This window comes from Sycon ciliatum, chromosome 1 (assembly GCF_964019385.1).
Source record: "Sycon ciliatum chromosome 1, ocSycCili1.1, whole genome shotgun sequence".
NCBI lineage: Eukaryota > Metazoa > Porifera > Calcarea > Leucosolenida > Sycettidae > Sycon > Sycon ciliatum.
Genome location: NC_088643.1, coordinates 96,064,617 through 96,079,399, shown reverse-complemented (window position 1 = coordinate 96,079,399; position 14,783 = coordinate 96,064,617). Strand labels below are relative to the sequence as shown.

Below are 14,783 nucleotides of genomic sequence, written 5' to 3'. Positions count from 1 at the left end.
TCCAGTTCTTACAGAATCAACAAAAGTTACTTCAACTGGATGAGGGAGATAGAGTGAATAACTAAAAAATGTTTGATATCAATCATGCAACTGTCACAAGGAGGGGAGAAAATGACAATCGCGGCAGCTTTGTCACATGACGGAAACTATACCGTACCCTAGCTATGCACAAAGGTTGTGTTATACGCTGTCATGCAGGCTCACATGACTCACATCCTCACCATCATTGTACAGCTTTGAAAAGCAATGCCACGAAAGTCCTGACCAGAATAGCAAATGGTTTTGTTGTAACATGTTATGACATTTTTCAATCCTCCACTTTGACTACTTACAAATATGTTGAATTACTTGATACATTACGCGGTACTGCTGATAGTGCCTTGTCTGCACAGTCTGTTGTGCTTCCATGACAGACACAAATAGAAGGACAGCTTCGCACATTGGTAATCGCCATCCACAGCAATATAACAAGTCCAAGAGAACGTCCATAGAACATCTGGCAGTAAACGCACAAGAATATACCGGTACCAGACAATGATATCAAGCCTGGAAATTGCAATGGTGTGTAACATGGTTTCCTTGCATAGAACCATCAAGGCCGGGCATGATCAGTAGTAGTGTGCATGTCGCTCGCACAACCAACAGGCTTGAGTAGCAGTAGCTTTGAGATGCTAAAACAAGAGTTCTTCTATAACGCAACAATATGGAACTTTACCTAGATTTGGGCGAAAACAAGTTGATTTTAAACTGCATTTCCTCACAACCGTTCTCACTGGGGGTCCCGATTAGCCCTTTCCCAAAGGTGCTCTTATAATAGACCAATCCCGAAAAGATTGTCTGGGTTCGAAAGGGGGCATGTCAACTGAGAGTACACTGTACAACACATACATGGCACTACCTGATCAGCATGCGGCACAGGACGTGTTTGATAGTTCGCGTGTGAATGCGAGGGTAAGTACACGGTTTTCTCGTCAGTTGCATGCAAGAGAGACGATGCGACAGAAAGCAAAGCCCTTTGTAGTTTTCTCTCTCGCACTGGTAATGGTCTGCTGTTGGAGTTGAAATGCTAAGACATAATCCTTGTTTCGCTCTTCTGTGTAGTGTGAAGAGGTCAACGAACATGTAGAGCTCACTTTGATGAAGTAGGCAAGGCTGTGAGCGCTGTGGCTCAAAGCGATAGGCCCTAAATCTTACGAGATATTTCGAGTGCTATTGTTTGTTGCGAGCGCTTCGTCTTCGATGAGTCCTGCCTCTTTCCTGGCAGCTGCCCTCCTATTGAGAAACATCATTCGCGCGAGCGTGATGAAGAACTATTTCGAAAGACAACATAGTCTTTACCCCTGGGACGACAACTATGTGCACGTCCTGCAAGGGGAGAATGTCACCAGCGACATCAACGAAGACGACGGCAGTATTTCGGAAACCTGGAGTCAGCGGAGGTCGTCAAGCTCCTCCGCGACCCGGTACAGTATAGGTGACATGTCGACACGAGCGTGCGGAAACACAGCATACACTGCAGTAATGTTGCGAGAGTTTGCGGAAGGAGTCCAAGTCGGGAAATCCAGCATCAGCTCCAAAAGCTACCTGTGGGTGGGCGATGAGACTCCAGCTTCAGACTACAACAGTCAGGACTTGTAAATAGTTGAACTTTGTGAAGCAGCAGATCGAGAAGTTAGCTGAAATCGTAGCTGTTGCAGTATGTCGGCGCTATGTAGCTTGCATTTTTTACGGAGAGTCGATCGCCACGCGAATGTTTCTCTCCTCACCGAGAGCTATCTGGCCTCCAAACTCCGTCAGGGTCTGCCTAAGGTACCGAAGGTCCTTTGACTAGCTGCTGGCAGGACTCCATCAAATCCTTTAGCTTCAGCTCGGCGAGCAAAAGTCTCTCTCTCCTCCGCCATGAGCTGACACACACAAACTGAATACAAAACGATGCACTTCACACGTGCTGGCTTGCACGCGTGCCCCCTTTCACGAACCCAGACAATCTTATCGGGATTGGTCTATTCGCACTTAGTGCTTTTCGAGTTCCTCAAATATGCTGAAAAGTGTTCTTTTTTCAGTGAAGCATAGCCATGATTAGGTCCAGACAGATCCTGCCGGCAATTCTTTCGCCAACATATCGAAGAATTGAAAGAGCGGAAATTGCCGGCAAAATCGGAGCAAAATATCGAGATGTTGGGTAAAATCGATGCCTGATACTTGGATTTCCTTGTTTCTTACCCGTTCAGCAGGACACACTGCCCAGGACGAGATCAGGTCACCGAAACATCACTGGGATTCACTGTGGATCGACATGATTTTTGAAGAACTCAGGGACACGTGCTTGGAAACCCGTGTTGAGAAACCGACCCTGCGATTTTTATGAACGTTTTACGGGATTGTACGGGAAAAGGATAAAATACACGTTTTCCACAGGAAAATGGAGCAAAATATCGAGTTTCTTGTGCCAGGCTCGGCAAAATATCGAAGATTTCGCAGCAACATTTTGCGGCAAAATATCGAGGCGAGCGGAGCAGAATCTGTCTGGGCCTAGCCATGATACATGTTCAGATATGAACCCAAGCTGAGATACGCACTCTTCCATTTATGGGTCCACGAAAGGCAAAACAGGAAGTAAAGTTCAAAAAACCCACTTTTTACAGCATTGTTTACACCGGTCCCCAGGTACAAGCTTCACCAACTTGTTGCCCCCCCCCCCCCCCCCCAAAAAGCGGCGTGCCAAGGCCCATCGAGCACTCAGAAACTGTGATCGCATGCATGAGCAAACAGATTTTAGCACTTTTTCAGCTAAAAAAGCTCAAAAAGGCGATAGTCACCAAAAAGCGCAATAAAGGGCGAAAGAAACGGGCTTTTCCAAAAAGGGCCAAAAAAGGCGGAAAAAAGGGCGAGCACCTTTGGGTAAGGGCTAGTCCCGATCCCCTCAAATCCAGCCACCAGCCAATGCAGCCACTCGGCTTACTTACAGTGTGTCGCCGCTCCATTGCTGGCTTTCTACTGCAACAACTACCGCAATCGAGGTTGTTACTCATACAACGTCAGTTATTGATGATCATACTCTGGTTTCAACTTGTATCTGTGCTGAAAAAGTACACAAAGGCAAATTCAATTACATGTACACGCATGTAGTACTCCTTCCAAGTATATGTGCATTATTCAAACTTGCACATACATATGCCCACCTATTTAGGGGTCCGAGCATCCTCTGTCTTAATTTTGTTGATGCCATGTTCAGTAGGTCCGTCAATTACTTGTGTGGTAGATATTTCTTTTGACCAGACGAGACCAGACGAGACCAGATGAGACCAGACGAGACCAGACGAGACCAGACGAGACCAGACGAGACCAGACGAGACCAGACGACGCTTGCAGACACCAGCACGAATACTGCGCCAGTCACACTCCACAACAGCTAGACGTTGTTCCTGGCAAGCCTTGTTTCTTTCCATTATGTTGTTGGGAACTCATCAGAGGAAAGGTAGATGTTGAATGAGATGGGTAGAACTAAATGATATTGCTTTATAGAAGATATTGGCGCAATGTGTATACACTCAACGAACTATCATGTTCTACAAAACACGAATGAAATAGTGTAGAATGGAGGTGTTATGAACCCTACCGACGCAACTATCACACACTCCTTTCTACCCAACGTCAGCTTTCGAGATTCGTGAAGTATTTGTCTTGTGCAGTTAGCAACTTTCAAAATGTGACGTTAGACGTCCAAAATGGTTTTGTTGGCTGTCACGCGGCTTCTGCTTTTCACCCATCTTTGTCATCACGTCACTATACTTTGTGACGTGTAGTTTGTTTAGCGCAATCTATTCTGTGTACCTCTCTTTCGCCTTGTGATTGACTTAGCACCTGTCGCAATATGTGCGAATGCCGGACTGTTAATATTTGAATACATGTCGCGAGTGCAATTTGAATTTACAGTATTTACAATTTGTCTTTCGTCGCACTCTTACCTAAGGTATATCCCAGGAGCGATAGGGTCCAGGTCCGCTGCCCATAGCTAAGCTCTAGGTATATTAAGTATTTATAGTAAGGTAGCTTGACACATGACTAGCTTCGCTCTATAATCTTGTTCTGAAATGAATTGCATGTGTGGAATTCTTTGATCTCTTCGATCGAACTGTCGATTTATTTGAACTGCATTTTTCTGATTTATTTATTTTCCTTTTTTGCATGCACACACTGGCAGCGCTCCAGTGCAGCCGCCATCTAGATATCTTAGCGTCGATACGCGATCGCGGGATCGCTACGCGTATACGATGCACTTCCCAAACTGGCTGGCTTTTGCACGCAGCAAAATCATGATAATCTATTTTTGGTTTCACATTTTTGCACACAGTACGCTGGCACAGCATGCGTACGGCTACCGTGCGAGCGAATCCTTTTTCGGAGCGCTCTCTTGTAGTGCTTCGTGTCCTTCTCTCGGTAGTTTTCTCTCTCCAAGCAGTGTTCTTTATGTGGTGAAAGAAATAACAACGAACCAGGTCTCTCTCCCATCTTGAAGTTGTCGTGGCAGCTGCTGGCTAGCTGTCCGCGACAGTGTGTGCATGATTGTACAGTAGAAAGTGAAGTGTTTTACCACAGCACCTGTGATAGTTGTGTCGGCAAAATTCATAACAAATACTCCCAGTATAAGACAGCCTGGTGTCCAGGCATCCAACGCAATCCGCAGGAAAAGAAACGCTTTTCTCACCAGACAATGTGAGCAGCACTCTCATGATCCAAGGAGAATGTGGTCAACCTTGAAACGCGGTAATCGGCTGCTCCAAGGCTAGGCAGGACCCAGTGTGCGACGTTTCTGCGGTGAGCAGCTCCTTCAATAGTATTATCACTGATCCAAGTCGTCCGGACACCCTACAGATACCCCACGATCCCTGTACGCGCACCTCACTATCAGCTATTACACCAACGACCTGTCCGGCAGTCCAGTGATTACTGGCCACAATCAATCCTGACAAGGCTACAGGCAGTGACAAGATCCCTGGCCGTCTCCTGCGAGCCTGCAGTGATATTGTTGCTCCGCACTTATGCGACCTCTTCAATGCCTCTTTGCATTCCTGTCGCCTACCGAAGCCGTTCAAACACGCCCTTGTAAAGCCGCTTTACAAAGCAGGCCCAACAGTCGCCACTAATTACAGTCCCGTGTCATTGTTACCAATTGATGCGAAGTTGCTTGAAAAGGTAGAAAAAAAGAACATCGCCAACCTGTAAGGTTCCTCGAGGCAAACGATGTGCAGCCAACCACGCAATTTGCATATCGAAAAAACCACTCCACTGAAGACGCTTTCGTACTCGTGACGGAGAACATTCTCAATGCAAAGGACGCACGACTGGCCAGTGTTGTGTGTTTGCTGGAAGTACTGACTTCGAGGCATTGGGGTAATAGCCGTAGTCTCGCCCATGCTTCTCGATATCAGCCCACCAGCAGCGTAGCCTTGGAAAGGAACTGGCTGCGGTGGCATCATCTGAAAACCAGCTTTGGACTGCCTTGTTCTCCGCCGCACGCTGGATCAACGGGATGGACCCCAGGGCATACATTGGCTCCCAAATCTGCTACCAAAGCCGGCCATGACCGTCCAACCGCACGCGGGTCCATTGTAAGGAACACCCTACCATCCGACGTGTTTGATATTACCCAATACCACCAGTTCAAACATGCCTGCCTCCCGTTCTGTCTTGCTAGGAGAATCACCCACTACTGAACACTACATGTACCTTTGTATATTTGCGTTACTCCACAATACCAGTCGTGTGCTGTCTACCGCGTACCGCCTCCCCTGTGTTTCGTTCTAACGTTATTCATATTCAGACATTTCTGGAACCAACCAAAATTATTTGTACGCCTAGCATACGGTTCATGGACTTGTGAACTGTAAGATTTTGTCACATTGAACTCGCTGTACTGCAGTAATTACATTGAACTCGCTGCACTGCAATATGCACCCAATACCACCAGTTCAAACATGCCTGCCTCCCGTTCTGTCTGCACCCAATTACATGTAGTACAGTTCAAAGCTGCATTGCATAGTAGAGCCTGCTGAAAAATTATTTAATTGCAGCTTTTTCTGTACTCAGCCTGTAATGTCTACTGTCTACTGTGTATATAAGCTAGTGCTGTTTCATTTCCCTTTCATCCTCTGATGAAGCATTCTAACTGCAGAAATCGGTCAGGAAGGTAAATACACTATTTTCAAACAGTATGACTATGTGCCCCTTGATGTGTGTGAGTGTCTTGTCGGAAGTTCTGCTCTCCTAACCTCTTGATGTGTGTGAGTGTCTTGTCGGAAGTTCTGCTCTCCTAACCTCTTGATGTGTGTGAGTGTCTTGTCGGAAGTTCTGCTCTCCTAACCTCTTGATGTGTGTGAGTGTCTTGTCGGAAGTTCTGCTCTCCTAACCTCTTGATGTGTGTGAGTGTCTTGTCGGAAGTTCTGCTCTCCTAACCTCAAGTCCCCTCGTGCTTCTTGGCACCTTCATCCGCTTCCTTGTTATTGAGCCGTCAGGCGAAATAGCGCATCATACTACAATTGAGACCAGCGGGAAGAAGATGACGACGTCCACTAATTTAGTATCTGTGCACACGAATGTGGTGTGTATGTGACTTTGTGTGTCAGCTATGACATTTGTATTTGTATTTATATCATTATCTCATGGCACATCATGATGACGGCCAGTAAAACTGAGACAAGGGTGAAAGCCAACCACAGCAGTAAAACAGATAAAAGAATACAAATAAAAGGCAAAGAAGGCGAAGGAGGAGACAAACCAGCAGGATATACATGAAACCTATAATTGTGCAGAGATTTTAGCAACAAAATTATCCATCGACGTGCTGGTCTTGGCCTGCGTTGGTAATGTTGCCCAAAACACATAGCCAGCAAAGATCGGGGATCTAGTGAATAGGGTGGAGGCAGCGCTCAAAAGTGACATGCCTAGCATGTAGGTCGTAACCATCCTGCAAAGTTTGAATGCTGTAGCTTGAACGATCGTGCGGACAACCATACCTATGATTTTGAAATTCTCCTCGTAGTATACCTTCTACCATTGAAATTTCGAATTTCTTGCTGAGAGGGGTAGCTTGCAATCTCGATATGGCTTGTTCCAGGCATGCTTTGAAGCGAAACCCTGTTGAAATAATGGCGGACATCTGCCCTGCAACTGCTACAACAAAAAATGATTCGATCTGAGAAAGTGTGAGACGGCCAAGCTCATTTGAATACCGTATTTTCCGGAGTATAGTGCGCACTTTAGATGTGCTATTTTAGGCCCTAAATGGCAGATGCGCACTGTGCTCTGAATATGAAATGCATGTACTTCAATGAATATTGAAGTGCGCACCACCAATGAAGATTGGAGGTGCGCGTTATACAAAGGTGCGCACTATACTCCGAAAAATCCGGTACTGAGTGTTGTGAACCCTCTGGTTCTCTAAAGTGTCAGGAACGAACGACCACACGGCACGAAGACAACTATTGACTCTTGCAGTATATTTCACTTCGATCGACAAATAAAAAAATGATAACTAACACTAACACCACCATCTAGTTATAGCGTGAAAATGACAGCGTATATGAGAAAAGCATACACATACAACATACAACTACAGCGCACACAGCAAACCGCACATCGTGCATGTAGCGTATACCACGTCGCAAACCTCAGCGGTACGGCAGAGCTGAGATACAACTGCATTGAAACGAACACAATGTCACAAGCGAGAAAGCCTTTCACTCTTGAGAACTTGTGGTTTCGCAACATTCTCCCCACCAAAGGGCTTCTCACCGTCGTACCACAACTCACAAGTCAAGGCGATCCGGGGCTATGACAACGCATCATCTGCTGCTGCGGTGGTGGCCAAGGTGGAATATCACTACTGCTCACCACTTCGGCCAACTCGATTTCTTCAAGCTTGCCGCTGTGAGCTGTCACACATGACACGGTCACAGGCTTGTTGCTTCGACTTGGGGCGGACGCTGAGATAACACACATCCGATCTCTAAGTTCCACACAGTCTCACCGCTCACTTCTTCCTTGCTGAGCAGTATCGCCTTTCTCCTGTCCTTAGCTTCTCTTTCTTCTTTTCCTTGTGCTTCTACTTCTTGCGCTTCTACTTCGGTTATCAGCCGCACACTGCAGTATCCAACCGTCCTCTCCCTTACAATCTCAGCCGTTTTCTCCCGGCTGCCATCTGCTCCAGCCCACGCACCATGTATGAGCAGATTGTGCTTCCTCTGGCACTTCGTGCACTTCGAGCCCGACTGACATTCCCTTGCCAGATGCCCGTACTTGAGGCAGTTCCAGCAGAGCTTCTCTTGCCGCAAAACGCCCTTCTCCTTTCCTTCAGCCGAGACTCCAGCTGCTTCTAAGCGTCTCCGACCGATATCGCCATGCACTGCACCGACGCAGTGGGCCTTGGATCTGATCCTCCCACTGGCTTCAAATACTCCTCTGACCGCTGCTTGTCTGTAAGCATAATCTTCCACGCCTTGTCCGGCGTCCTTCCGAGCGAGGCAAGCAAATCTCGCTTTGCTTCCTCATAGGTACTGCAGCCAATACAGTTCCTTTTCACCGTGCTACCCAATAGAAGGTTACGCAATCGCAGCAGCCATTCGTTTTCGTCGAAATCGTTCTTGACACAGATGTCCTCGAATAGGTCGAGATAACGCTCCAGTGGCTGCCTTCTGTCGTATGTCGGGACTTGCATTAAAGACCTACGCTCACCGCTGTGACTGGGAGCTTCCGCTGTACCTCCCATCGACCTCACACGCGCGGCGTCACCATCACCCTCATACACCCTGGCGATGCGCTCGTTAATCTCCTTGAGCTTTTCGTTAAACTCTGCGCGGAGTACACCCTCTTGCCATCTGGCACGGCGCTGTTCACGCTCCTCACACTGTCGGAGCCTCTTCTCCACGTATTCCATCAACCTATCGCCTTCAAATCCATACCGAATTCCGTTGGCGATGAAGCTGGCTTCCAAATTTTGTAGTTCCTCTGCCATGCTCGCTTCGATCCTGGCGTGGTCGCCAACTGTTGTGAACCCTCTGGTTCTCTAAAGTGTCAGGAACGAATGACCACACGGCACGAGGACAACTATCGACTCTTGACAGTATATTTCACTTCGATCGACTAATAAAAAACGAGAGAGCTTGGAAGCTCAGGGCCCTACGCTATGCTTTTTTGCCTTGATGACCTAGACAAAAAAAGCATAGGGATGTTATAAATTCTTATAAATTTCTACTTTTCGTTTTTAGACATAACCTGGGATTCGAACCCGCACTATCGCCCTGCATCCATCCCCCGATACACTTCGCATACATACTAATTCTTCCAAGTTGCTTCACGTTATGATCTTGTATTTGAAAGCCCTATTTGAATATGCATTGTGGCCAGCCGTCTTTGATTGTACGGTACGGTACGGGGCAGGTACGGGACAGGTACGGGACAGGTACGGGACAGGTATGGGACAGGTACGGGACAGGTACGGTCGAGGGTAATACAACACCGTCTACCGCCTTGATGACGGCAAAAAAAGAATAGGGATGTTATAATTTTTCAATTTTCCTTTTTTTTTCAGGCATTACCTGGGATTCGAACCCGCACTATCGCCCTACATGCATTCCCCCATACACTTCGCATTCATACTCATTCTTCCAAGTTGCTTCACGTTATGATCTTGCGTTTGAAAGCCCTATTTGAATAGTGCAGCCAGCTGTATGTGGCAGCTGTGTTTGATGGTACAGTACGGTACGGGACAGATACAGGATTGCGCCAGGCGTGACACAAACACACAAACACCAAATTAAAGCTGTGTGGACCCTGGCTAGCGCCAGACGTTACTGAAGTAACGTCTTCTGCATAGCTACGGGAATGATAACTAACACTAAGACCACCATCTAGTTATAGCGTGAAAATGACAGCGTGTATGAGACAAGCATACACATACAACATACAACTACAGCGCACACAGCAAACCGCACATCGCGCATGTAGCGTGTACCACGTCGTAAACCTCAGCGGTACGGCGGAGTTGAGATACAACTGCATTGAAACGAACACAAGGTCACAAGCGAGAAGGCCTTTCACTCTTGAGAACTTGTGCTTTCGCAACCTGTCCCCGGGGAAAATCGCGATTCCGCGGCCGCATTTTTTCCGCGTTTTTTTGCGATTTTTTAAAAGACCGCGTTTTCCGCGATTTTCCCGCGATTTTTTGAACTTTTATGTTGCACTACACGTACACACAGTGCACTGTCCGGTCAGCAACGTCTCATCGTGGCGGCTTTGTACTCAAATATGACGAGTGCTTACACCAGAGACTTGTAACTGATTGATTTCACTACATACTCACTGAAAATTGCCTCATATCAGCTGCAAACTTGCCGCATATCAATAATATTCACCGCATATTTACCGCAAATTCTCCGCAAATTATGCCATATTACGCCGCGTTTTTTCCCCGCGTTTTTGCCCGGGGGCAGCGCAACACTGAGTATTTCAAGCCTTTTTGGACGAAGATGGAGTTCTTCTTGGAGATAGACAATTTTTTTTTACTAAACACACAACTCATCGGCAGGCACATGGGGCTAGCATGGGGTGAGATGGTGCTGGTGGGGCTTGCCATGCTCAACCGACCAGAGGTCTCGGCATCTTCACATGGCAGGCGCACCAAATTAGGGAGGGAAGCATAAGTATGAGGGAAAAAAGCAGGGGAGAAAATGGAAGATTTAGAACGAAGGAGAGGATCTAATTTTGGAACACAGCAGAAAATAGCAAATAATTAAACAGATAAATTTTGAACTCGGATGGTGAGCCAATATTTATTTATTTATTTATTTCACCTTCCCGTGGCCAGAGAATATAGGCCAATATGGAGGGAGGGGGGCGGTAGCCAGCCATGGCTGTAAACAAAAACAAAGCAAAAATAAATAAATATTACACATTACTGGAGGCAAAGAGAAACAAATCTGGATGAAGAATTAGCAGTTATTAGAACACGAGCTTCATGTTGGCCTTGAAATCCTTTAGCGTACAAGACGATTTTACTGATAGAGGCAGGGCCAGCCAGAGAGAATAGGCAGCGAAAAACGGAGATCTGGTATAAGCTGAGGTTCGGGCTTTAGGTAAAGTGCAGGGATTGCGCGTAGGACGAGTGGGAAGAAACCAGTTATATTTACGCAAGTGTGGCGGGGCTTTGTCAAGACGAATAGAATGAACAACGATACACAGTTTTCGATCCGCTTGACTAGAGATAGGGAAGGTGTTAAATATATCGTACAGCTCGGCAGAAGGAAAGTATGATGGTTTTCGGAAAAGGACTTTGAGTATCCTCTTATTGTGGACCGTAGGCTTCCAGGGTACTCATTAACGATTTACTTAGTAGGGATGACCAGGCGGTTGAGCAATAGAGAAAAATGGGGAGAATATAGCAATGGTAAAAAAAGGCGAATGCATTCAAGCGGTAGGTGGGAGCAGTGAGACACGAGGTAGCCAACAGCTTTACTGACTTTGCTACAGATATAGTCGACATGTCTACTAAACGATAAGTTTGAGTCAATGACCAAACCAAGATGTTTGTGTTGTTTTACCACTGTGAGGTCTGTGAGGGATCCGGGAAGAGTGAATGCATAGGTTGGCTCTGAGTTCGGCAGGAATAATATCTCAGTCTTGGCGATATTAGGTCTTAGTCTCCAGGTAGTCATCCACTGATGGACTTCGTTGATACCGCGCTGGAGACTGTCTCGCAGCCTGTTTAGACACTCATTGAACCGGAGCAGTGCAGTATCGTCAGCAAATAAGGACACACCTTCAACATGACTGGGAAGATCATTTATATACGCTAGGAAAAGGAGGGGCCCTAGGATGGATCCCTGGGGCACTCCGGACAGAACAGGTGAAGCATCTTAGAGAAGTCCACCTACAAAGACAACTTGCGTTCTGTCGGATAGGTAGTCTGTAATCCACTCCAACACTGAGTCACACACACCGAAAACTTTGGAGAGTTTAGCAAGTAATGCACGGTGCCACACAGTGTCGAAAGCTTTCTCGAGGTCGAAAAAGCACATGGCAACTTTCCGCCCCATATGACGATGGTCGGCAATGTTTTGGATCAGCTTGGTGAGCTGTAGAGCGGTCGAGTCACCACGACGAAACCCAGATTGCGTGGGATGCAGAGCAGGAGAAATATGATGGTATAATTGATTGAAGAAGAGCCGTTCGCAAAGTTTGGAAATACAGGACAGGAGGGAAATTGGGCGATAGTTACTAGCTTGAGATTTGCTGCCTTTGCACTTGTAAATAGGCACAATTTTAGCCAGTTTCCAGTCAGTAGGGAACTTGCCTGTGGTAAAGGAGAAGTTAAATAGGCGGCTAAGTGGAAAAGAAATCGCAGGAGCTAGCTTCTTTATCATATTGTTCGTGATACCGTCTAGCCCTGGCGCCTTCCCAGATTTCAGGTCATCGCCAGCAATGGCATGTCATCACGTACATTGAAAATCAACATAATTTTTCGAATCGACCTTTTTTTCAGGATCACTTTTCAACGAGGACGAAGCAAAGTCGGCCGAACGAAGCCTAGAGGAAGAAAATCACCCTCTCCACTTCACCATCACGATACTGACATAGATACGAGATGAAACAACTAAAAAATCCACAAGAAAACTGTACGACCATCATCGCGCTGACTTTGGTCTGACTTTGGTCTGAGAATTTCTATCACGATCAAAAATGTACGAGGAGCACTCAAAAATAAGCAACAGACGTACCTCTATCGCTCTCTACTCCTTTTTCAAGGCACAAAAGTCGACTCTCCACTTTCAAACCAGGAACCAGACATACCAGTGGTCCTTTTCAGCTGCTCCACGAGCGCAGGAAATGTTCACCAAGGGGCGCAGAGCAGCATCCATTCCAGAAAAAGAGCTAAAATACGAGTGAGACTGCATGCCTGAGTACATGAGTACATGTATGAGTACATGCAGAAAATAGTCAATTTCAGCGTTTCTGCTCCAAACAGCAACTAGCTTCGACTAGAAACAAAGATTACACCAAAGGATCAAACAACAACCATTTTCTGCAGTTTTTTTGCAGATGGCTTCCTTGTGCTTGGCCCAGCACGCCAAAAATCACACCTCGGAGGAGTACAAAAATTACAACTCTCAGATGTCCTCGATTGCTGGCCATGTTGAGATGGCTTTACGAACATCTGCTGTAGTGATATGAACGCGGGTGAATTGGCGAGTAAGACGAGTGTCATATTGGAGAGGGGGTATTACTAAACGTGGGTCATCAGGCACTGCAACAGAGGTAAACTGCTTGTTGAGGATGGTTGCTTTTTGGAAGCTGTCAGACACCAGCAGCCCATCAGGGCTTGCAATGTCAGGGATGCCAGGTTTTACTTTGTGCGATCGCTGACTGCGGACAAACTGGTGAAGCGTAGTGCTGCCTGACGTAAGTGTTGTTTTGATTGAACGAATGTACTGGCGGTGGCACCAGCGGGAGAGATGTCTCACCTGGTTCCGCTGTGCCTTATAATGCTGATAGGTTGTAGTCCGTAGGGAATTTCTTGGAGAGGCTGAATAGGTCACGCTTCAACTTGATAGCCTTGCGTAGTTCAGTGGAAACCCATGGATGATATTTGCGCGTAGACCCTGGGGTCGAGGGAGTTCTATTTGGTTTGCGGGAGCTATGAAGGGGAACATACTTGGACAGCACAGTCTGCAGGACACTGTGCAGGTTACTAAGTGCACTGTCCACGTCTGAGGATATTAATGAGTTCCAAGGTACTGAGTCTAAGTCTGCATTGACCGCCTCCCACACAGCAGGTGTGACGTGTCGAAGATCGAAAGACATAGGGTTAGGCTCCTGAGCTTGAGACGTTGTTTCGCGGGGAGACTGAGGCAGGGGGATGTCGAACTGGCAGTACACAATGGCATGGTCTGAGGCGCCCAGAGGGCAGTCAGTTTCGACGCAAGACGAGAGATTGGCACGGTTACTAAACACCAAATCCAAGCAGGCTTGGACACCAGAGGGTGACGTGTATGTACATGTGTTGACGAGTTGGTGAAGACCAAATGGACTGAGCGTGCGATACAATTCAGCACCGGCAGTATTGGTGGAATCTGTCGAACACCATGACGTGTGCTTGCTGTTAAAATCACCTGTCAAGATAACGTGAGAAGATGAAAGAGGAAGAGTAATGAGTACGTCTTCGAGAGTCTGGCAGTACCTTGCTATATCTGTTGGCTTAGCAGAAGGTGGACGATAACTGCAGCAGAGGAGGATCGGCTCAGCTGCAGCCGGATACGGCTGCAGTTGAACCCAAACGGCTTCGCACCCATCGCGAGCTAGATCGGGACGCATGGCAACAGACTTTAACTTATTCTGTCGAACAAGGATAGCGACACCACCATAATCTCTTGCACTTGTCCCGGACTTATTCTCTGCAGGGGGCCTGTCCCTCCGGAAGGTGTCATAACGCGTAATATTAAGTGCAATATTCGGGTCGAGCCAGGTTTCAGTTAGGCAGATTATGTCAGGCTGCCACTCTTCAGCAACAATAGTAAGCTCTGTACACTTATTCACTACAGAACGACAGTTTGTTGATAGGAGTGTGAGCTGGGGTGGTGTAGAATGCTGGTAAGTGGGAAGGGAGTGTCTGGTAGGAAAGAATGGGTGTGCGTGTGGGTTCAGTGAGTATAGTTATGATGAAGAAAGGAAAAGGACAAAATGTTACGTTATGTTATGTCCTTGTCAGTTTTGTGCCATTTTGTCGCACT

General features: G+C 46.9%; 1 protein-coding gene across 6 annotated transcripts in view; it reads right to left on the bottom strand.

Moving 5' to 3' along the window:
* The window catches only part of LOC135806684 (uncharacterized), an 86,911-nt gene that overhangs the window by 68,440 nt on the left and 3,688 nt on the right, over positions 1–14,783 (bottom strand). For 3 of the 6 annotated variants that reach the window (XM_065320914.1, XM_065320919.1, XM_065320918.1), the window contains exons 2-3: positions 2,967–3,081; positions 333–496 (exon numbers count right to left, since the gene is read on the bottom strand). In XM_065320914.1, coding sequence (XP_065176986.1) covers positions 333–496; positions 2,967–3,032 — 230 coding nt within the window. In that variant the 5' untranslated portion in view covers positions 3,033–3,081. Of the gene's footprint in view, positions 1–332; positions 497–2,966; positions 3,082–6,456; positions 6,534–9,978; positions 10,054–14,783 lie in introns of all 6 variants that reach the window. The other 3 variants (XM_065320915.1, XM_065320917.1, XM_065320916.1) reach the window with 3 other exon arrangements.